The sequence below is a fragment of the Helobdella robusta genome (genome assembly GCF_000326865.2).
Source record: "Helobdella robusta unplaced genomic scaffold HELROscaffold_13, whole genome shotgun sequence".
NCBI classification, from domain to species: Eukaryota; Metazoa; Annelida; class Clitellata; order Rhynchobdellida; family Glossiphoniidae; genus Helobdella; species Helobdella robusta.
The window spans coordinates 1,870,729-1,896,945 of record NW_008703718.1 but is presented as its reverse complement, the minus strand read 5'-3'; the positions used below and the strand labels follow the sequence as shown (position 1 = coordinate 1,896,945).

Here is a 26,217-nt window from a genome sequence, read left to right as displayed (position 1 = left end):
TTGCAAAAAACATTATAAATTTTTTCACGAATTTTTCAGGTGTGAGGTCATTGGAGTGGAAGTTTGTATTAAAGTTATTTGCGTGTTTTATAGCGGAGTCGTGCCCAAGCATACAATTAGGCTGAACATTTGCTTAAACAGCAAATTCTTTCCTATCCGCGAGTTTCTTCAAATTACAATTGCTTGTTTGTTTTTCGGACACGTTCAGTTTAGGTGGTTCAGTCTTTTCGTAGATTGGGCCATGTTTACGCGTTACATTTCTTAACAAAAAATTAAACGTTGTTTTTTAATTTTTAAAATGTCCACTTTTAAAAAGAATTTTTTTAGACAGACAAAAACCTGACGACTTAGAAATGATATTCTACATGAAAGCTTAAAAACGTTAAGCAAGAAAAAACTATTAAGAACAAATTAAAAAACAGAAATTAGTAAAAACATTTTAATATGAACAAATAAATGAAAACAGTTTATTAAAAACAATTATATAAAAACAAAAAAACAGATGAGTTTTATTTTTAAAATGTAAAAATAGCAACGGCATGATTTCAAAGATTCTCTCTTTTTTTAACTTTCTGACCACCCTAAAATTTCCGAGAATTTTGATTCTAAAGAATAAAGAGGGTTTAAAAAATTTACATGAATTAATAATTTTAGGTGTAACAAATAAAATACATCACAAATTCAAATTTGAAAAAAAAACTTTAAAAAAATTTTGCGTTTGAAAGATGTACAAGAAAGTTTAAAAGTCGCATCACGTTTTTTTCTATGCAGAGTTTTGTATAATTATGTGGCTGAATGTATGTGCATGTTTGTAAACAGCATGTTTGTATAACATTTATGTGTACATAGTAAACATATAGACAAATGTTATATATAGATGTGTGTGTGTGTGGTGTGTGTGTGTGTGTGGTGTGTGGTGTGTGTGTGAGTGTGAGTGTGTGTGTGCGTGTGGTGTTCGTTCAAACATCATTTACATTGGTAGACTGTGCTAAAATTTAAATATAATTGTATATAATGTGCGAGTTTAAATCTTAATTCTGTGCTTTGTGTTGTGTATTTCTATATGATGTTTGAGTTTTGTACGCATGTTTGATTTGACTGAGTGAAAAATGAAAAAATAAATCATAAACAAACATAAACATTAAAAATCTAAACATAAAGATACAAACAGGAAACATACAAACACATAAATACATAAACGTACAGACATGAAATATACAAACACAAATATGAACATGCAAACAAAACATACAAACACATGAAACATACAAACGCATAAACATAAAAACATTAAACATACAAACACATAAACATAACCATACAAACATGAAACATATAAACACATAAACATACAAAAAAGAAACATACAAACACATAATCATAAACATACAAACATGAAATGTATAAACACATGAACATAAACATACAAACAAGAAACATACAAACAAATAAACATAAACATACAAACATGAAATGTACAAACACATGAACATAAACATACAAACAAGAAACATACAAACGCATAAACATAAACATACAAACATGAAATATACAAACACAATCATAAACAAACATACAAACATAAACATACAAACATAAAATGTACAAACACGTGAACATAAACATACAAAAAAGAAACATACAAATCCATAAACAGATGCATACAAACATGATGCATACAAACGCAAAAACGTAAACTTACAAACAGGGAACGTGCAATAAACATAAACATACAAACAACATGAAACAAACCTCTGTGACGATGGGTCTGTTTGTCTATCATTAAGACTGCTTCTGTCACCTGGAAAATAATGGTGGCAAAAATTATATGAACAGTCACGACGATGATGATGGTGATGGGGGAAATGACGATGGTGATGAACATTTGTAATGATGATGGTGTTGATAGTGATGATGACGCTGATGACGACGACGATGATGAAGAATGATTGTGACGGTAAACAACAGATCAATGGTATATAATAGAATGATGCTGTAACGATTAGGTTATATTATTACTGTTGAAAAATATTGGCTCTATTAAAGTTAATATTAACAATAGTAATTTAGAGTTATCATAATATAATAATTCTATAATAATGTAATAATTATATATTATTATAGTTATAATAATTAAATGATAGTTCATTTCGATAAGACACCTCTAGCAAAAATTTATTAAATTAAAACCATGTAAACTGCAAAACATCAACAACAATCAACAATCCTTTGAGGAGTGCCATTGGAGTGAATAATAATAATAATTTCATTAAAATCAAACACCAAATTTCCATGAATACAACAAATTTTGAAATATTTTTTCATTTTTATTTTATGCTTTATTTGGAAATAATACTCACATTCGCCATCATGTTACTCAATTCTCAACGCGGTGGTCATTCACATTTTTCAGCATTTTTGGATCACCATCACGATTACCGTTCACTTCAAAATCATCTAAAATCCTCATCCACGTTTCAGTCTCATCATTTGATTTGCATTTTACAAAATGATTTCGCATTAATAGTCATAATCGTAAAATTAAACATCGTCATAATCGCCATTTATTATTATTGTCATTCAAAATCGCCATATAATTAACATCAGACTGAAGATAGCAAAAATGAAATTGATGAAAATTATAGCAAAGATAATAGTAATAATAATAATGAGTAACAAAGGTGATATTAATAATGACAATGTAGCAATACAGCAGTACAAACCTTACGACAATGATAACGCTGATAACAATGACAGTGAGTAAGATGGTTACACTGACACAACACTTCGCATAATAACTAAGATGATAACTTTGCAAATGATTAAAATGACACAGCACAACTGACAGTGACAATGATGATGATGAGGACATAAATAAAGTTCGTAAGATGGCAAGATGGACAACGTTAATAATTTTTTTCCTCACTACGTGGTTCCGTGCCAACAACGGCTTCACCTTTATTGGCAAATTTGTCATCGTTACAGATGTCATTATCGTCATTTTTGTTCCATCACACCACAACTATCATTACTCCATCGTCGTCGCCGTCGTCATTTTTTGAAGATTTGTAAATGAGTTAGAATATAGAACATAATTTGTACTGAATGTAAATGATCAATACATATGTTGCGACGTACTATTCAATCAAAATAACTTCACTGTAAACCTAATTTTTATAAGGAATATGTCATCACACATGCACGCAATCTTCAACAGACAACGACAACGACGTTGCTACAATTTATTACTGTACCATTATCGCTGTTGTCTTATTTGGAGAATTTTCAGAGAGTGTCATTGAAGGAGAAGAAAATTTAAGTTAGCAGGAAATGGAAAATGTCGTTGTGTTCCTCTTGTAATGAAGAAATAATGTACACACCAGTCAATTTTCCCGTTGGAAAAAAATTATTCACAAAGAAAACAATTATTTGCGCAATTTTTTCAAACGAAAAAACCTGGTTGATTAAATTATAAAGTTGTTGGTGGAATTATTTTTGGTACTTTTCGTCTAGACAATCATTTTCTTTCTTGTTAGTTTTCCTGCTGGCTGTGTGTGAATGCTTTCATTTCATTTTTGAGAAAAATATGTTTTCGTCAAATAAAAGTTCGAACAAACATGGAGCAACATTAATTATAGAATTGTATATATATGTATATATATATATATATATATATATATATATATATTTTAACCAACATATATATATATATATATATATATATATATATATATATATATATATATGCTCGTAAATAGTGACAAAGAAGAATATGATGCTATCGATGAAGAAAAAGAGACCAAAGAAGATGACCAGCCAATTAAGAAACCTGACACCTAATTCGCATCAAAGTTCAATTTTACAACACCAAAGTTAATTTTTACAACGTCAAAGTTAATCTTGACTAAGTCAATATTTCCCTATATATACAGCAAGGAGCACTGACGATGATTCATTCGGAATCGAAATATGGCCTTATTTGCAGCATGAATTCGAAAAATAAGTTTATTTTGAATTTTAATAAACTAAACGTTCACCAAAAACTTTAGTGAGAAAAATCGAAAAAACAAACTACAAACATATTAACGCCAAACCTTCGGTAGAATTTATAGAATATTGTAAAAATATATATATATATCGTTTGTCTGTGTATCTGTGCGCAAATGTGTGTGCATAGTATTATTATTATTATTATTATTATTAAAAAATTTACGTAGTGCCCTTTAATATTACACAAATGCGCTTTTTGAGCTTAGTGGAGTTGATGCATGGAAAAAGTTTTCAATTTTCTGCGAAATTGTTGAACAGACTGTTTGGCTAACTGTTCCAAACCGTTAAACCTGCGACTGCAGAACCACGAGTGGCCGCCACCAACCGTGTCTCCGGCAATGACAGAAAAAAATTGTTGTCTGAACGTGTCAGAATACGAAGAGCCGTTGTTGTTTTATATGACAAATTTTTAGACAGATAGTGTCGGTCTAGACCGTATAGGCATTTAAACACCAGAAAGGCGATCTTGAACAACATTCTTTTTCTGATTGTTAGCCAATGAAGGTCAAATAGGGTGGGTCTTACGTAGTCAAAATGATTCTCTAGAAATGATTTTTGTCGCATATATAAGTATATGTGTATGTGTATTGAACAATAATAAAATTGAAAAACTCATATATACCATATTGTATATATACATACATATACATATATATATATAATAACATATACATACATACATACATTTATATATTATATATTTATATATATATATATGCACATGTTTATATATATGTGTGAGTTGGATATAATGAGCCAGCACTACCACGAGTAATTCGCAGGACATCCTGATGAAGTAATTTCAGCAGATTATCAGTTCTATCGCATTTCCAATCATGCAGGTATTAATGTGAACAAGTGTGTTTGTACGTGTGTTTCTCTGTGTGTGTGCGTGTGTGTACGTATGTGTGTGTGAGTGTGTGTGTGTGGTGTGTGTGTGTGTGGAGTTGTGTGTGTAGTGCATTTATGAGGATAAGAAAGTTTTTGCAAGTGGGTATTTATTTGCAGGCAATCACTAATTATCAGCGTTTTAATGACGTTGTGGTTGATAATTATTTTAATGATGAGAATGTTGACGTTGTAGTTATATCAGTGATTGATATAATGATGATAACACTTTTTAGATAGCTATCATGATGTTGGAGATAGCTATAGTAAAAAGATTAGGACGGCGAAAAGATGTTACAGATGGAGTTAGTTGTGGGGCTGAAATGATGAGATGAAGATGAAGGAGATAAGGAAGATGATGATGAAAATTGATAATGATGATGATGATGGTGATGATGATGGTGCAAATAAGGAGGATACAAAAAGTGACTATGACGATGATGCCGAAGAAAATTAATGATAACGAAGATGACGATAATGAAAAAAGTAATTAACTATGTTGACGATGATAGAATTAGTGACAACGATTACGTTGATGATAATGACGATGTTGAATGAATGACCATCCTTTGCAGCTTAATGATTTAATAGACAAAATTTTAAGGGATTGGACATAGAAATAAGAGTGAAAAATACAAGAAAACAGAAAAATATGAAAATACATTGGGAAAATTTTTAATTTTAAAAAATTGTATATTTTAAAAAAGATTCTCTTAGACGTAGAAAATAGGAATGCAAGAAAAAGCACCTAAAAATATTTTCACATTTTTTCATACAATTTTTTGTTGCCGTATAAAAAATAATGTTAATGAAGAAGTCTTGGCTGATTGGCTGTCAGTTTGCCATCACTAACAGCTGAAAAATGTGATGATGCGGGTAGTGAAAACATGTGAGTAGACAATGATGGTGATGTAATAAAATGAGTATAGAATGTAGGTGAATAGCAAATTATGATATGAGTGACGATTATGTGAGTAAACTATGATATGTTAAAATGTGTAATGATTACTATTATACATATGGGTGAACGATTATGTGATGAATTAAGTAACGGATTATACTTGAGTAAACTATGGCGTGATAAAATGAGTGATAAAGATAGGCGAGTGATTAAAGATAATGCGATGAAATGTGAGTGAAGATGTGAAGTGAAGTGAGTAGATGAAGATGTGATGAAGATAGGGATGAGTAAATGTCTTATTGGTGATGTTTAAAATTCAGGTGACAAAAAATAATCATCCTAAAAGATGGAAATTAATAAGATGATGATAGAAATGATGATAAACTAATAATGATAATTGCCTTGACTAGAATGATGATGAACGTTTGATGATATCTATGATGATAACAAGAATAATGATAAGGAGGATGAAGATGGTAAGATACATTTATCATAGGTAGAAAAATAATGATAAAGATAATTAAGATGATAAAGTGATGGAGAGAGGGAAAACTGCGTCAGAGAAAAAAAAGAGATATAATTAGATTGATAATTATTATATTCCATTGTGTGGATGGTCACACGTACAAACGAACAACAACACGAAAGCAATGATAATAAAAATGATGATGAAACTGTTGTTGATGATGATGAAGATGATGACGATGGTGATGATGATGATGATTTGTGATGGTAATGATTACGATGAGGATGATAATAATAAAAATGTATTATGATGTGATGATTTCAATGATGATGATAATTTTGATATTAGTGTTAGTTATATTGATAACATTGACAACAATTTAAAGAGACAACTTAAATAATTGAATAAAATGCATCTGAAAAAAAAAGATTATAAATCAGATCGTCATGAAGGTTTTTCCACAAAACAAGCTAATTAACAAAGAAACGAGCAAACACAGATAAACATACTAGCAAACAAACAAACGAAAAGACAAAACAAATATGCAACAAACTTATAAAGAGCAGTCAGTTAAAAAGTATAAAACTCTTCAGAACTCCATAGCTATTTAAACGCAGCATTCACAATGTAGATAGAGCCAGCTTGTGATTTATAAATTTATTTTCAAATTCGAGTATCTGGGCTTCATTCATCAAACTACTTTTAAAATATTCATTCATGAAAAATATCAAAGAGATATTAATCAGAAATTAATAATCTTAATTAAATATTATAATGAAGCAAACTAGTAAAAACGCTCGTTCTTCGTGAATAAGATTGACAGACATGCAGTTCAGATAATAGTACGTGTCTGTATGAGGACGTCAACCAGCATTAACTCGTTCATCAATCATAACTACCATTCATCCGATCAATTATTCATTAACTCACTCTTCGTTCGTTCTTTCGTTCAGCCATGTTTTATTCCTCTTTTATTTTTACGCTCTTTCATTAATCTATTTATATATTTATTAATTTCTTTTTTTTCGTTCGTTCATTTATTCTCCGCTCACTTCAAATAGAGACGTTGATGGTAATTAATAGCCTGTCATTTTTGGTTTGTGCATGAAAATTAATCTGACCGCACACTAGGATGGTACGCTACTGCTACTATCGCTTCGGTCCGAATGTTTCTTCTTCTTTTTCTTCTTCTTCTTTTTCACGTTCATGTTCTGCACTAGATAGCGTACAACATTCCAGTGTTGCTTTTGTCTAGTTTCACTATTTTCTTCAATGTTTCGTTCCTTTCAATTAAATTATGATTAAGATTACGGTGATATGATTATATTTTACTTTTCCAAAACTGAGATAAAGGAAAACAAAGAAGTTGAATAAATTATTCTAAAATTATTGGCGGTTGTTTTGGTCACTAATATTTTTTATAATACACGATTCCACATTTTTGTGCTTAAATAATTCTTCATATATTTGGTCATTCAATTATTCATTCATTCATTTATTTTTGTACGCTCAATCACTCAATCGTAACGGTCCAATAAACACACATCACAGGAACACAGCAAGACACACGCGCGCGCACACACGCACATACGGATATTCACGCACAATACATTTACACATATTTATAAATAATGTATACAAGATATATGAAGATAGATAATAATTACTTAGGTACATACACGCATGCATACATGCATTCAATCACTGAATGATTTATCGAGGCGGTGTTATTTCATTAGAAATATTGCACACATCCGTGTGTATATGTCATGTATTGAATGAAACATACAATTATTTATGCGTACAAAAAAAATACAAACAAACACACATAAACAGACATACGACTATAAACAAACACACTAAAATAAAATATACACAAAAAACAAACCAAGACACACACCCACACACAGACACGCAAACAAATTAACAGATCGGGCCAAGTTTCTTAGTAATTTTTCTAATAATTTTTTTTTTCATTATTCTATGATTTTTAGATATTGATAACAGGAAGAATAACAATAATAAGGAAAAAATTTTATAACCATAATATTAAAATTAATTTCAACAGTAAATCTATTATAACCCATCCGAATTAACTTGTTTTTCCTGTTAATATTAATCTATCAAAATATTTGGCGATAAATGAACTTTGTCGGGAAAAAATATTTTTTCTCCAAAAAGATTTCAAAAATATAAGAAAAACAAGAAAAATATATACTAAGACTATTTTCTACAATTTTCGTCATGATCAGAAAATGATTAATGAGCAACGTAAACAAGGAATTACTGTAGTCTGTGTGCAAAACATCTCTACTAGATGTGAATGACTGCCTATGTTTGCTTGTATGTGTGTGTTGATTGTGTGTGCGTTTTTGTGTCTGTGTTTTTTTTATATTTTTTTAAGTAAATTTATATAAAAATGAAACAACGAGATTATGTTTGTATGAGTTAGTGTTATAAATGTGTTTTTTGAGTTTCATGTTCGTTGGAATGTATGTGTTCAGAATGTTTGTGTGAATTTTTGTATATTTGTGTGTACTTTTGTATGTTATTATGTACCTTTCTATGTTAGTATGTATTTATGCGTGTCTGTATGTATTTATTATGTTAGTATGTGTTCTTGTATTATGCATCTAATTATTTCATGGTGTTGCATATTAATGTTTGAGTGCATAATCTCTTTTGGGTAAATGCAAAAATTTCCATTACATACCTAGGCGTACTTAACTAATATTTTCTTTCATTATCAATATTACTTTGGCTTCTTATTTTATTTTAAATGATGTAAGTTTTCAAACAAAATTAAATAAATTTTTTACTTTGCAAATGGCAAGCACCACCTTAAATATTTCTAAAAACAGATAAACATTTAGGCAATGAATTCGTGAAAAATGTCTCAAAGTTAAGCACTGCGAAGGTTTCAAGTTAAGGTAAACTTATCCCGTTGTCTAAAACTTGCATGTCATAAAAGTTTAATAAATTGTATGATATGTGCGTGGTAGTGTTATTTTGTGTGGATATAGGTAGAGCAGTTGTTGTTTTTCAATGTTTTCCATGTTAAATTACAAGGACCTATACTGATTCGTACTCTATGCAAAAACTTTTAGTGTTCAAATTTTTGGATAAATTTTTTGTTTTACTGAAATGTTTGATAAAGTTTCATAACTGAGATGTATGCATTTGTTTTTTTCTAAATTTTTACTATAAATCTTTAAATTGCTTGATAATTGAATTAAAATTTAAAAAGTTGAAAAAAAATTATTGAAAAATTTTTATTTATTTATTTTTTAAAAATTATGAGTTACTTGTTTAACTTTTTCTATTTATTATTTTTACTTTATTTGTTACACAATAATTTACCAGTGTTTTATTTATAATTTTTTATGACATCTTCTTACTCAAGTTGGTTGAAGTGATAAAAACCTGTCCACAGAAATTTCTCTCATGTTTTTCACCCACGCAATATTTTCAGTTACTTTTTCCCAAAAATTATTTGCAAACAATTGAAAAACATTGTTATTCATTAATGATCATTACCGGCTAAAATGGTTACATTATCATGCTAAAATAGAAAAATAAAAACAGATGGATGAGTTGAATCATGAACATCACAACGAGCATACATCTTCATTTACATGCCTTCAATATTTTTTTTATGCTGTCTAGTAGAAACTTGAAATAAATAAGGAAATAACCAATGTAACAATTTTTTTCAAATAAATTTATTCTTTGTTTGGCACTGTTTTATTATGAATAATTGAATTTATTTTAAAATAAATAAGATGTATGTAGTTTTTTGACAAAGAGTTATACTATATAATTGATATTCTTTTGACCATCCTAAATTGAAATTAACATATGAACATTTGGGTTTAATTTATATCATAAATGCTTGCGTTGGCGACACTCACTTTTACACCGGCTGAATGCATGTACATTGCAGATACAAACCACAAATACATATACATAAACATACACATATATATAAACATATATGAACGCATACATACAAATATATACATACATACATAAACTAGCGAACAGGCATAAACATAGTCGGCAATAAATTAGGAAGCAGCAGAAATTGTCAGATTGTCATAAATTAGGATGACAGCGAACGCAGCGATTACAGAAGTAGTAGAAGGAGGAAAATATGTTTATTTATTAGTTAATATATGTTATGCATATGTGTGTGTATGAGAGTCTATACGTGTGTGTATGAGTATATGTATGTATGTATGTGTGAGGATATCTGTATATCTGTTGTGTATTGGTATGTGTACGTATGTATCAACCAACATATGTATGTGTGTATATTTTTGTGCGTTTTGCTTAGCTGTAGGTTATCATTGTTTTATTCATAGTTGTAAAGTATTCTCGTTACTTTGTGCTTGAAAATTGAAATTTTCAAATTAATGTTGTTTCATTTATCAAATGTCTGTAAACTAAACCATTAGTAATCATATATACATTTTAAAACTTTGGTTTACATTAACTTATAGTTATTTGAAAATCAAATAGGAATATTAAAATTATAGATGATCTGAAAGTAAAACAATACAACAAATTGCATACAAAAAACTGAACGTTAACAGAAGCGGATCTAGACAACTTTGACGGAGGGCCAGGATTTTTAAAATCCCGGGAAGGGAGGAAGTTATTTGATGACCAGGGAAAAGAAAATTTTCAATAAAAAGTTAAATTTTTTTTTTAAATATTTTAATATTCAATGGGGAAAGGCAGCACTGTGACAGGGTGGGGGCATTTTTCTGGTAATGCTAGTTTAATCCTTCAAAAACACTACTTTTTCACATGAAAACAAACACGTTTACTTATAAATTAATAAAATTAACGTTCACAATAGCCACAACCAGGATTTAACTTTGAAAAAATTGAAATTAATAAATTTAAAATATAAAATAAGAATAATAAAAAAAAGACAGTAATAACCGATAATATTCAATAAATTTAAAAACCATTTAATCAGACCACGTATGTCCATTTCATTCGTCTTTCGAATGTTTGTTTGTAACTTGTTATTTCATCAAATTTATAATGATTATATTCTTGTTATTGTTGTTTTTATTGTTGTTGTCCTGTTTGTAATTGATATTATTATTTATATTATTATTGTGTTGTGATGATGTCATGCTAGGATGATGTCATATTCTAATGACATCATGTAACGATGATGTGATTATAGAAGAAGACAAAAAAACTCGATGTTACTAAAAAAAACTTTCTAAAAAATTACTTTCGTCTACATAAACAATTGTTACATTTTTCATGGTGTTGTTGTCGTTTCAATTGAAAGCATTGCAGTCTTTTATTAATGTTGTTGTTGTTAGTTGTTTTTTGTTATTGTTGTTGTTTGTCTAACGCTAGTTGCTTTGTCAATTTTTTGTATTTGTTCTCTAATTCAATAATTTTTGTAGTTTAGTGCTTTTGAGATGGATTATGTTGTCTGGTTTTAAAACTTATTTTTGTTGTTGTTACAATGTAAAATGTTTTTTTGTGAAATTGTTCACTTCTATTGGCAATAAAAATTTTATTATTTGCATGAATTACACAATGAACGCTGCTACTGCCATTATAATGTTCCAATGGTCCAACGGCCGAAAATGAAACAGAACAGATACAAATCTTGAATTTATAGCACTGACTAACATTACCCAACAACTTAAATTTTCTTTTCTTTCAAAATGTTCGTTTGTGATACCAAGATTACAAACAGCAAGTCGATATAGTTTCCAGCACTTCAACACTATAAAAGTATTATTATTGACAACAATTACTGCTACAACAGGCATTCAACCGCGGACAGTATTACCAACACACACACGATCATTACTACTTTTCCGAATAACCAACATATGTTTTGGCTCATGTAAATTTGAAGAAAAGATTACAGAACAAAATGAATGTTTGTCGGTACCTATATTGCTGCCTAGCTTAAAATTTATATTTTTTTTACTGTTCTTTATTGTTCGTAAACTGCCAAACAAAGTATGCATGAGAAATATCAATTTTTTTGAGTTTTTCAAACATAAATCAAAATATTATTTCAGTTTCTAGTGTTATCATATTTTATGGCATTCATTCACGTTTTTCACCATACCAGCATAACTCGAAATGTTCCAAACAAACACCATGTTACATTTGTGATGTTAACAGAAAACTAATCAAAAACAAACACCTGTTAACATACAACTTCGTCAAAAGATCAAAAAATTAGAAACGTTAGAGTCAACAATAATAAAAACATTAAGAACATCAAGGACAACAACAAGAACCAACCGTGCCAAAGCTCTCAAAATATCGTCGAATGTCTTCAGCAGTTGTCGGGGCAGAGAGTCCGCCGACAAAAATTTTTCGTGTTTTTGTCATGACCTGAAAAAATTTGAACAAAAATTTAATTAATTATTAAAACATAAGTCAGATAATTTGTATGATAAAATAAAAATTAGCTAATAACGAAACAAAAGATGGAAATTTTGAAATAAACATTTCTCAGTAATCAGAAAGCACATCAAAACTCATTTTATTTTGAGGACATATCAAACATTGCAAAAACATAACATTAAAAACAACAGTACTAGCCGGCAATTTATATCATACATATTAATTATTCAAACTCTCAGTTGTGCTATTCATGAAATTTTCCATTAAAAACGTCCATTTATTACTTATTTAGTTGACGAGTTGATTGACGGAAGATTGAAAAAAATTATATTTCAAAAAATTTAAAAATTATTTGACGTAAAAATTTTAGCAAAAAAAATGCAGCGATATAATTAAAAATTAAAAAATAGATGAATTATCTGAGCTTTAGCTGTCTGCTAGCAAATTAATGTATACTAATTTTATAATTTATAATAGGTTTTGCCCGTTTTGTACATGTTTGAAGGTGTTTGTGTGTGTGAGTGTGTGGGTGACTATATATGTGCGTGCAACATTATTAGGCAAAACTATGGATGTGTGAATCTGTTTTGTGTACAATTTTATTTTTGTTTGTGGGTGTGTGTGATCGTCCAAAACTTCAGTTCGTTCACGAATGTGAGGGGAATCGTGGACTTGTTTTTGTTTGTGTACATGTGCATGTTTGTGTGTGTGTTTGTGCGTTTATGTATGTGTGTGTGTGATTGCGTATAGGAGCCTTTAATCTATTCATATATAAGCTCACACTTAAGAATATACAACATTTTTCAGTTATTTTTTGTTTTACTGATTTACATTAATTAGTATCTATAATTTTTTTTATGACTGTTAAATTATACATGTTTGTTAAACTACAGAACTGCACATATTTATGACACGTGAGCAGTTTTAATTAAATATTTCGAGAGGTTTGGAGATGTCTAAATATACAAACTTATAAAATTGTTCTAAACACATTTTCATTAAAATTACATGTATATTTTCTATATATAATTTTATTCTCAAATTTTCTACATTTAGAAAACAAATAGATTGTCTGATGTCTGATCTCGCTGCTGCAGTGACTTGGTTCAAATGGCAGAAGATTCGCTTCTATATCTTAAACATGGAGTTTGTGTGGTACAAAAATTTATGCGTATCTATATTCACTATATGTTTCATATTCACCACAATATTTATAAAATTAATTTTTATTTAATTTTGAAAAACTTGTTTATTAAAAAGAGTATATTTCCTGAGGTTATTTCTTTAATTTAATTTTTTTTTTCGTTGAAAAAACATTAATATGAAAATGTAGATAACATCAAATTAATGATCATAGCAAACATTCGCTCACACAATTTTTTACTAAAAACCATGCTGAAATATTCAAAAACACAAAATTTTATGAAGACATACAAAAACTGTAAGAAATATAAAAAGAACATTTAAAAGCATACAAAAACTTTGAAAATTTATAATTTATTTTACGAGAGCAACATAGTTTAATTTTTCATTTTCCCACACAAACAAACAAAGTGTATGAAAAAAAATTAAAAAATAATGAAAAAAGTTAAAGTAGTAGAAGTAGTAGAATGGAATATATCCTGCGGTCGTTCAATAATTTAAGCCTCCTCTTCAAGAAAAACTACTTTGGAACAGATGTGGGAAGGAAAATTGAAACTGGAGAACGCACGAGCAAACAAAAAATGATGACAACCCAACATTTCATCTCCATGTGTCTGCATGAAAGATAAAAATTACTGAGCGCTGCTCTCAAGAAATATGGTTTGCTGCAAAGATGCAAATGACACATACGTTCGCACACGTACGAACAAATGTAAAGTACAGATGTACACTGTACACTTTACACTGTACACGTTAACAAATATGTGGGAATGTGATCGAGCATTTGACCATGCTATACTACATTACTGAATTGGAATTATAAAATCTACTTTCGTTTCGAAGGAAGAGCATTATATTTTTTATTTATTGGATGAAATCTCTTTCTTTCTTGCTTCAATTAGACACATAAATAAAAATGGTAAGATTGTTTCATCTAGATGCTCCAGAGAAATTTTCAGTCTCATTTTCCTCAATATTTTTTTCAATACTTTTTAAGTTATATTTGTACACGAGTTCAAGTTTTGATCTAATAGCGCATTTTTTTTGAAAAAATGTATTAGATTATGTGAATGTGCGGTGGATGGGTTGAGTGGATGGGCTGAGTATACTTGCGTTTGTAGGATTTGTTTTTTTTGCATGTGTATGTCAGTTTATGAGTTTGTTTTTCTGTATTGTGTGTGCTTCTATGTGTGGTCATTTGTGTTCTTGTGTGTGGTCGCTTGAACTCTCCTCATCTGTTACCGTTGTAGTGCTGCCTTTCTTTCGCTCATAGAGCTTCAATAATTTGGTCGTTAGGCTGATGAAGAGAGGGTTGGCAAGCAAATAAACGTCACTATTTGTACATATCACTGAGATGTACTCTCTATAACTGACGTGTACAACACACGCGTGCGTACAAACCTACGTATACAATCGTGCAAAGATATCTTGTTTATAATGGAATGTCGTGTCAACAATTTTATATTAAGGATGTATATTTTCACGTGCTCTTCAACACCAACGCATGTATGTACAACGGTGTCTGGTGTTGTACGCTCACGTTTGTTTGTATATTTGTATAGGAGCGTGCGAATTTGAAAGTATGCAGGTAGACTGACGTGTGTGCATTTCATGAATAGTGTTATATTCGTGAGAATGAATCTCCATCAGCGCCAGCAGTACGATGAAACATGTCCCTTCAACATCAGGAATGCTCTCTCACCACATCTTCGAGTTATCAAAAATTATCTCTTTGAATTTTTAAAATACTTCACTAAATAGCATTTACAAATGTAGAATAATCTATATGTAAAATATTTGTACGGTAATTTTCGTTTAAAGAAGCATCATCTTTTTAAGCAGGATTTAAGCATCTTTTTCATATTAAAAAACCCAATTGTATTGTACATAACTCCAATATTAAAACTACCACCTTGACATTTAATATATTTGACATTACATACTAGATAAATATTATCGGGCACTAGGCTTAAAAAATTTCAAAATTTCTCCCCACATGGGAGAAGTTTTTAGGCGGAGCATTTGGAACGAGAGCTCGTCACATTAGGCTAATGCTGAGTGGCGTAAATAGAATTAAAGAATTAGCAGTTATTCACGTGAAATATGCTGATGAATGAACGTTTTTTAAACATTTTTTTCATCTTTAATTTAAGGTCTGCTTCTGTTCTCTAAATTGTTAACTTAATTTTAATTCTTGTTAGTTTTTTTTTTCAATTTTATTTCATTTTCCACTTTATTTCAAAATGCGCACTTTACAAATTTATAACAAAATTCGTTAAAAAATTAAAATTCCACTTTCCCAAAGATATATAACCGTGACTCTTAGGAAAACTTGAAAATTATAGATCGACGTGATTATTATTGTCGGCAATTTGCGGGCAGTTTTAAATGATCAAAATTTTACGACGTTTCCCAGTTTGAACCTTATTGAATTCAAGCCATGTTAAAGAGAGAACATTTTGAGGAAATAACAACAAATGATGTTAAGAAAAGTAAACACACGTAAGATAAAATAAAACCATTGTGGCAAGTAAACAAACCACCGAAACATATAAATATTTTAACACGCCAACAGATGTGCCTAAATTTTCTTAGTGGTGCCAATGATGTGACCGATATCATGGATACAATTGATATTGCAGGTACCAATGATATCACTGATACAAATCGGAAATGATGTTGCAAGTATTAACTGTAGGGTATTAGTAGTACCATGGTATTAATGATATAAATGGTGTTAATGGTTTTACATTGGCGCGATTGCTCCTTACATTCATTAAACGTAGTGCTCATGCGTCCATGTTTATCAATACAGAGATATTTCTTTGTATGTTTTGTAACAATTTTCAAGGTTAAATTGAAAAGTTTTAAAAGAGCAGGTGTTGGTGGAGTGCATTCATGGCAAGTGCATTTAATAGGATAAAAATAATGTTTGGAGTGAAATTTAAAAACCAGATGACAACGACAGATAATTAATTCTTTTAATGTCTTCGTATCATTTTCGTTATCTTTCATCTAGATATCTTTTCAATTAATTTTAAAATAACATTAAAATAACATTATCATTTAAATTAACTAATTTAACTACAATCGGAGTTAATTTTTTACCACCTGAATACTACACAAAATTTACTTTTCATAAAAATTAGCAAGTCCTTTTAACGAAGATTACCCGACTGACATACATGTTTTTTATGCGCCAAAATTGTTTCGCAGATTTCTACAGTGGAAAATAGAACTACGAAATATTAATAATTATTTGCATCAAAATTCCAAAAATCAACCGCAATAATTATAATTTATAAAATAATTTAAAAGAATCACATTCCGTAATCTATAAACTCAAACGCGTACATACACACACATACACGCACGCACAGATAGATAGACTCATACAAACATATATTTATAAAATGAAACACACGTAGCTACACGTACAAATAAACACATGAAAACAGAACGGAAAACAGACGGGCTGATTAAATTTCAAGTCGTTTAATGATAATAAAATATTCGAAATACGTTTTTATACTGAAAAAATTTTCACAATATAAACATAACGATTGGCAGTTTAATAAAAGTATACTAGCAGCACTAAGCAGTAGTAATAGTTCTTATTTTACTAGTAGAGTAGTTGTAGGGTTAGTATCAGTAGTAGTTGTAGTAGTAGTAGCAGTAGCAATAGTAGTAGTAGTAGTAGTAGTAATAGTAGTATCAATAGTAGCAGCAGTAGTAGTAGCGGTAGCAATAGTAGTAGTAATAGTTGGAGTAATAGTAATATTAGTAGTAATAATAATAGTTGTAGTAACCGTAGTAGTAATAGTAATAGTAGTAGTAGTACCAGTGTAGAAATAGTAGCACTAGTAACTGTGCTATTAAAGGCAGTAAAAGTATTTGTTTCTGTTACTACTCTTACTAAAACTACAACTATTATTATTATTATTACTACTACCACTACCACTACTACTACTACGATTACTAGTAAAATAACAACTATTACTGCTGCTTAGAGCTGTTAAAAAGAGCTGCTAGTATGCGTTAGTATATAACAGTATCGGTTGCTCTTGTTTGTATAGAGAATATTTTCATTACCACTTTTTAACACTAAACTCACAAAGATTAATTTTTAAAAATGATAATACAATATTTAGTAACATTACTACCCCTACTACCACCACAACTAGATTAATTCGACAGAGAGTTGGAAGAGTATGAAATGCAGATGTCTGTTAATGCAAGCATGTTAGTTAGAGCTGCACCAGCACTTTATTAATAATCCAATGTTTCCCTGCTAGTAGTGATATGGCGTCTGTCTTGTTGTTGTAGTTTTAGTGGTGGTAGTTGAGTTGTTACTGTTGCTGATGTTTTCGTCGTTATAATAGTAGTATTATATATAGTAGTCCTTGTATTTTCATGCGTTATTAAAGTTTGTATTTCTACATGCTTACAAAACTTTTGATGTTGTAGGTAATGATAAGTAAATGACACGACTATATCAATTTTTATAAAGATTCTCATTTGACCGCATAATAAACTGTAGAAACGAATTCAAGAGAACGAAGCCAATGATTGTGTTTGTTATTTTTAGACTCACGCTTAAAAAACAGGGTGGAACCCAGTCAACATGATTTAAATCTTGTCCCTTTAAAAGCAGCCTGCAAAAAGTTTTTGAATGATATTTTGTGTAATACTCTCAGCTGACTCATAGTTGGAGAATCCAACATAAAAATAAAATTAATTTCCAAAATTTTAAAAAAAATTTTGATTAAATTTTCATTTCTAGAACGATTTTATTATAAGTTTAATTTAATTTGAACTTTTTGTAGAAAAAAGTAATTAAAAATCTTGAAATAGCATTCGTCGCGTGCGTGGGCTGGTGAGAACGATCCTTTCTTGCTGACTTAAATTTTTGTGGCAAATATTAAAATATTAAAACTCAAGTGAAATAAAGCAAATAAAAAAACGTCAACATGAAATATACAAATTAATAATGAAATAAAACATTACCAAAATTATTTTATTTTAAAACAAACTACAAAATTACTACAAAAAACTAATCATTCGCAAATACAACTCGTTAGCTATACAAAGCCATTGATTAATTAGATGATTGATTAATAAAGGAACCAAAAGATCTATTTAAAAAACTGTTTGATAAGATTCAGATAATAAACAGAAACACATGACACAAAACAGTAGCAATTGCATTAGAATATCTTGGACTACTAATAATACTTCAACTGCTGTTGCTGACGGTGTGTTACTGAATTACTACTACTCCGAATATTTATTTAAATTTAAAATCATAACGACAGCCATGTTCAGTTAAATTTTGCAAAATTAATAAAACCAAATTTAAATATTGAAACTTTGATAAAACGTGTATTCTTGCTTAAAAACAGTAAGCTGTTAAAATTCAGCTCCTTTGTTCAACGACCAATGCAATAATAATAATAATATTAATAATAATAATAATTCTACTACTACCACCAATTAAAATATCTAGAGCAGTAGTTAACGAAATATGTAAAACATTTTTTTTGGTTTACTACGGCGTAAAATAGTTTTAAATTTTTCTGAAAGAACAAGTAAATAATTGAATAATTTAACAATTATTTTATATTTAAAAAAATATAAAATGTTGTAAATAAATGAACACACCTTTGAATTTACAATCACTACGTTAAAATGAGCATAAATCATCTAGCAGGATAATAAAGGAGGCCATCAGCAGTTAATGTCATGTTTCGTCAACGTCAGCTACTTGAATAGTTAACATTATTTTGAGGAGAGCATTAGAAACGTAATTAAATAAAACATTAACGACATTAATGGAGACATCAGCGAGACCATAAATTTAGTCGAGTGTTACGATTTAAAAAAAAACATGTTATGTCGAAAAATCAAATAAAAACGATAATAAGAAAAAATTAAATTAGTATTTGAAATGAAATATAACAAACAGGCGGTGCATTGGTGTAACGGTTGAAGTGCCTGCCACTAATGTTGCAGTGACCGAGTTCGAACCCAGTGAAAATCCGCATCTATCACATGCATTGATGCATTGAATAAGGAGCGTGCTTTACACTTGTACTATGTGTTTGTTGTTGATTATTCTTAGAAATTCATGAAAAAAAGGTGAACAAGAAAGAGCAAGACGATGATTTCATATAATTGATTTCGCATGTGATCAATCAGTCAGCAGAACTGAGATTCACGTGGTTATAATGCGATGATGACTCCCAACCAACATCATAGTGATCGATCGATCCAATCAGACAGAATCTAATTTTCTTTTCAAGTTTTTTGCAAACAAATTTTTAAAAATATAGAAAATATAATTTATCTACGCCTATGCAACAGGCCATTTCTAGTAATTTTTTTTACATTAAATTAGATCATAGGTATAATCGAATGATATGTTTTGCAACATGAGAGCTTTTAGTTTGGTCTTCTGACGAATTTATATTTTTGTTATAAACCTTGTTGCGATAGTTATATAAATAACAATAATATTAATAATAACGTGGGTTGTGTACCTCTGAGGTGAATTTTTTTCTTTAAAAAATAACAAATTAATATCGAAATTCATTTAATGTTTTTGGACTTTGTAATAATATTTATAATTATATAATTTCATCATTAATGTATCACATTTTTTATTACTACTCATAGAAGCATAATTATTTTTTTCCAAATTTTAAAATCTTTTCATGTTGCATTTTCCGTATTTTTAATGATAAATAAACATTATATTAATTAATTAGTTAATTAACATTATTTAAATCAAATACAGATAAGTCTAGTTTAATCTATCTTATCAACATATGTTAAAACCTTTGTTGGTTCTGATCAATATAATTATTATTATTATTATTATTATCGACATTATTATCATCATCGTATATACAACATCATTACCCTAATCAACTCATCTTCTATGTTATCATCTTTTTTTATCGTCATAAGTTGCAAATCCTTTATCATTATCCAACCTACAAATTTTAGCAAGAACATATTTACGAACAAAAAACGCCAAAATATAAACAATAACAACAACAACAAAATCGTTTACAACAACAACAAGAATAAAATCATTAACAACAACAAAATCAATTACAACATTAACAGCAGCAGCATTGACCACAAAAACAAACACATTAACAGGAGAAAGCAGTGTATGGATGACTAGATTTATTCTTCTATTTAAATCTTAATGCATTTCATTACTGCTTGCTTGCTTTGTCTTCAGTCTAAATAATTTATTGATCTGTAAGACTTTGTATACACATGTGTGTGTGTCTATTTTTTCATTTACTTTAATTTATTATTTTTGTTTTTTTTTCATTTTCATGTAAGAAACATGGCGGTTTGTGTATATGGTATAGATACTTTCTAGAGCAGTAACAAACCTATACAATTATTAAAACTTGAAACCAAAACAAACCTTTAACATACGTGTGCAGAATTTTTGAAAATGCACGGGTTAGAAATTATAGTAAATGTGTTTGTGTGTGCGTGTATGTGTGTGTGTGTTCGTGTGTACATTAAGCCTATATTTGTGTTTTTAATTGCATTTGCACTAACTTTTCATAACCCTAACCACACATGAATGAACATACGTATACACTTCGTCTATTTCATACCGTCTGTTCAATCCTTCGTGTAAGAATAGCACAAAATTATTAGTCATCTTAATGGATAGCATAGGTGTGTGAATGGCATTCAACTACATAACCGTCATTCAAATTCACAATTTGGAAAAAATGTTTACGGCAATGATGACGAGAAAATGAAGAAAATCGCTTTCATGAATATAATTATGATAATGCATGAATATAATTATGATAATGAAAATATTTAATTAAAAATTATTGCGGAGTGGTTGACAGTTCAGACCGTAGAGAACGCATGGAAATGTAAACTGGTAATTGTTGTTTCTAGTTTGATTACTTCATAAAGTGAGACCGCACAAGATAAACTATCTCAAACAGAAAAATCTTCAGAGATATCACTCTAGATTTAATTTTAGCAAGAATGAAACAACGAAAGATGACTGGTATCAACCAAGACGTCAAACAATGTTACTTAACGTATCTTCAGTGGAAAAACTCTAGATAGAGAAACCAGATAAATTGATGAAGAAATGGAGATTGTTTGCTGGTGTTGTGAATATAAATTAAAATCAAGATGTGTTCATTGGTTCCTGGTGCCAGATCATTTGTTTTCATTTCGTGGTTCAGTGTTCTCCTCGTTCCGATTCAGATAGTGAGACAATATAGTGTGGTTGTTGTTGTTGGTGTTGTAATTACGTGGTTGGTGGTGCTTATGTGGTTGTTGATGTAATTGCCTTGTTGTTGGTGGTGGTTGCGTTGTTGTTGTTTTCAAGAACGTTAACAGTGTGATTGTAAGCTTTGCCGTTTTGGTGTTTTTATGTTTTACTGTGTTGTCATTATTGATGTGTTTTTATAATCACTGTAGTTTTTTCCTCAGGATAAAGTTTTGTTATTGCAAATTTTTGCAGTTTTTTTATTTTTAGTTTTTATTTTAATTTAAAATTTATTATTAAATTTTGATGTTAAAATATTGGAGGGTGTTTCTAACACTGTTTCGGTACCGTGTGTATGTGTCTCTGTGATATCTGTATGTGTGTGCGTGTGTGTTTTTATGTTTGTGTGTTTGTATGTGTGTGTGTGCTTGTGTGTGTCGCATTGCATGCATTCTGCTCTACTGATGTTCATATTTGCGGTCTAACATCCAGATTAAGCTCCGCTTTGATTGTCCAAATGAAACTAATTTTCATAACGATGATGGTGGTGGTCATGCAATGTGAGAGATGGCCACGATGATGGGACTGCTGTCTGACGTTCAATGATCCGTTTTGACGATGACCATGATGATGAAAGAAGTTGATGATAATGAAAACGAGAATGATGATGTCAAAACGACAAAAAGATGACTCCAGGCAATGACTCTTTTCAAAAAATTTCAATGAAACTTTTTTGGGTCGTCGATAACAACAACAAAATTAGCGCGAAGATAAATTAGAGGACTCTTAGCAACAAATGCCACTTCATTGATTGCCAATATCGGCAAAAACAAGACCATTTTGTGAAATGAATCAGGATTTTATATGGTGGTAGTAATTGCGGAGCGTCCATCCATCCATGCACCCACTCGATCGAGTTTACAGCCTGTACGTCTGCACCAGTATCGAGTGGATTGTCGTTAATCTTAGCAGATAATGAAAAAAGAAGAAACTAAATTGATTGCAGATAATGAAATTAACACAACTCTAACTACAAGAACGACGATGATTTCGTCGCAACAACAACAACAACGTAAACAATGAACGATAACAACATAAACGATTAACAACAACAACTTAAAAATAAACTACAGACAACAACAAATACAACAACACAAACAGCCACAACAACAGTTAAAATGTCGTTATATAATGACAAACTCCAATTTTGTTCTACTAATAAATTTTTTTTCCTTAAATAACAAAATCATTTTTGCAGTTTTTTCCCAATAAAACATTTTATCGTCACAAAACATGTTAGATGTGTATATTTCATAGAAAGGGCCACCCGAACAAACTGGACATACTAAAAATGACACATCAACCAAACATAATTTATTTGAGAATATAAACAAAAAAAATATTAGGAACGCCAAAAAAAAAAACATTGAGGAAAAAGTGGTGTAGATACAAAGTTTATTCTCTTTGATCCCAGCCATAAATAATGTGCCACGTAATGTTGTCGGTGTGTGTGGTGCAGTTTTGGGATAGGTTAAGCGAAGCAACAAATGAATGAATAATTGACCTATAAATCGAGGAATTAATAATTGTAATTAATGAATTAATGAACAAATAAGGAATGAAAGTATAAACAAATAAATGAATGAACAAATACTTAAACACAACAGGCACGGTGAAACAAACAAAATGTGATTTAAAAAAAAACAGTAGAAAAAAGAAAATAAACCCCAGCTGTTTCAAGTACACACTGATATTAAGCATAATATCGCATATTAATAAATATCGATTTGCATTGTATTTTTTTGTATCTAGAGTTTTTATTTTCAAAAACTCTACACACAACACGCCATCATCATAAACACCCCTGCACATGCACGCACACACACACACGCACACACACTTACATAGAGACATCTATGCAAACCTGCACATACCATCGCACACATACACACATATATAGAGACACAAGTACGTGAATAGGAATGAATGTTTAAAAAATTTTTGTATCGGTGTAAATGTGTGTGTGTGTATATGTATATATGTGTGTGTGTGTGTGTGTGTGTGTGTGTGTGTGGGTGTGAGTGAAATGTGTAAATGTGAGTGAGAGAGAGCTTGCTTGAATTTGCATCGCTTCAAAATCAAGACATATATGTTTCATTTGCATGCATTGAGCCTTATACGCTCTTTGTCAGTTTGTTTGTTTGTTTGTATGTGTGGGCATTTTTGTATATTGTTTGTGTGTATGCTGGTTGTAGAAATATTGAAGAGAAAGTGTAGCAAATGTAAAAAATGGAAGAGTTACTAAGAAAAATAATATTCAATTCCTATGCCTAGCTGCTATCGATTAAAAAAGTTCCCTTAAATTACAGTGAAGTGAATGAAGATGGTGTGATTTTATTTTTTTAAAATTTTTAAAAATTTCAGTTGAACGCGTTATATAAATGGTGCAGAAGAAATTTTAGAACTGGTTGTTGAGATATGAAATGACATGTAAGCACGCATTGCTTCATCAAACCCAAGCACATGTAGGTACAGAATACAAGAAAAAATATAACAGAACAAGAAATAAACTGAAACTTGAACTCAAGCACTTCAGTACAAAACTCCATAACAACTACGACGACAACAATTTTGATTATCTTCCAACTAACAAACAATGAGAGCTCTAGCGTGCACAAAACAAAAACAACATGACAAATCATTTCATTTAAATGCAGAAAAAATTGTTAATTAATATTTCTAAACGCACTATTTGCAGACATAATAACACAGCAAACAAAAAAAAACTAGAAAATTGCAAACTTAAACTGCGTTCATGTAATATATTTGTATACGAACTGATTTAACAAAGTTTTCTACGTGTAGATTATTCATTGAGACGTTGTTCATGTAAACACGCACGTTTGCTTCGTGAACGAGGTACATCAGATTACTAGAGAAGAAATGAACAAAATGCCTGTTCAATCAGAGATGATTAAAGTTAAAATAATAGATAGGTAAGTGGAAAAATGATAGATGGATAGATAAATGATGACTGAATATATAATGATTAACAAATGGATGAATGAATAAATGGATCAACAAATGAATGAAAGAATGAATGGATGAAAGACTGATGTAGATGGGTCCCCTAGCAGATAAGCAGATCATCGTGACAGTTAATTTCAGATAAACATTTAATAGACCGATCTCTCGTTAGCACATCATAAGAGAAGTGAAACAAAAAACAAAGAATGCAACACAAAATCAATGATGAATACAATGTATACAAGAATACAAAACTATTTCAAATTTGATAATATAATACAACTTTCGAATGGATGTCCCAGCAACACGCAAAATTAATAACTTCAAAAAACACACCAAAAACACTCAACATACAAATGTAAAAGAGCACAAAAAACACACTCCCGTCATATTCAACATTACATGCAGCAGAAAAAAATTAACACTCAACCAAAAGTACAACACCACACGCATACACACACACACGCACACACGCATACATACACATACATTTACAATCATCATCTTATAACATTTGTATGTGAGCTATTCAAGACCAAAATTCACTACAAAACTTGAACTATATCAGCCTACAATTGACGCAGCCAAGATTGTTTGCAAGTTGATGTAAGTGATATATGCGTGTGTGTGTGTGTGTGTGTGAGTGTGTGTGTGTCACTCAAATCAAATTTGAAAATTAACAAAAAAACCTGCTGACAAAGAATATTTCGTAGAAAAAATTAAACCGCCAAAAAATATCGTGGAAGCCAAAAATATATCATCGTTGGAGGTAATTAAGAGAGTTCTGTGATGTTCCATACTGGCGATGATGGTGAGGACGACGACGATGATGACGACGATGATGAAGACGATGATGAAGACGACGATGATGATGATGATGCCGATGATAATAACTATGGTGAGTGACAGGTGAAAATAATAAATAAGAAATTCGATAATATATATATATATATATATATATATATTATATATATATATATATATATATATATATATATATATATATATATATTGGATTCCAACAAATTCTTCTTAAATTCTCTTTTAATGCGTTGTTTGATAACGTTTTTA

The 26,217-nt window shown here is 29.9% G+C and overlaps 1 protein-coding gene across 1 annotated transcript in view; it reads right to left on the bottom strand.

Moving 5' to 3' along the window:
* The window catches only part of HELRODRAFT_73357 (hypothetical protein), a gene marked incomplete at both ends in the record, with an annotated part of 77,469 nt that overhangs the window by 27,907 nt on the left and 23,345 nt on the right, over positions 1-26,217 (bottom strand). The window contains 2 exons of the mRNA XM_009014204.1: positions 1,753-1,801; positions 12,603-12,695. Coding sequence (XP_009012452.1) covers positions 1,753-1,801; positions 12,603-12,695 — 142 coding nt within the window. The remainder of the gene's footprint in view (positions 1-1,752; positions 1,802-12,602; positions 12,696-26,217) is intronic.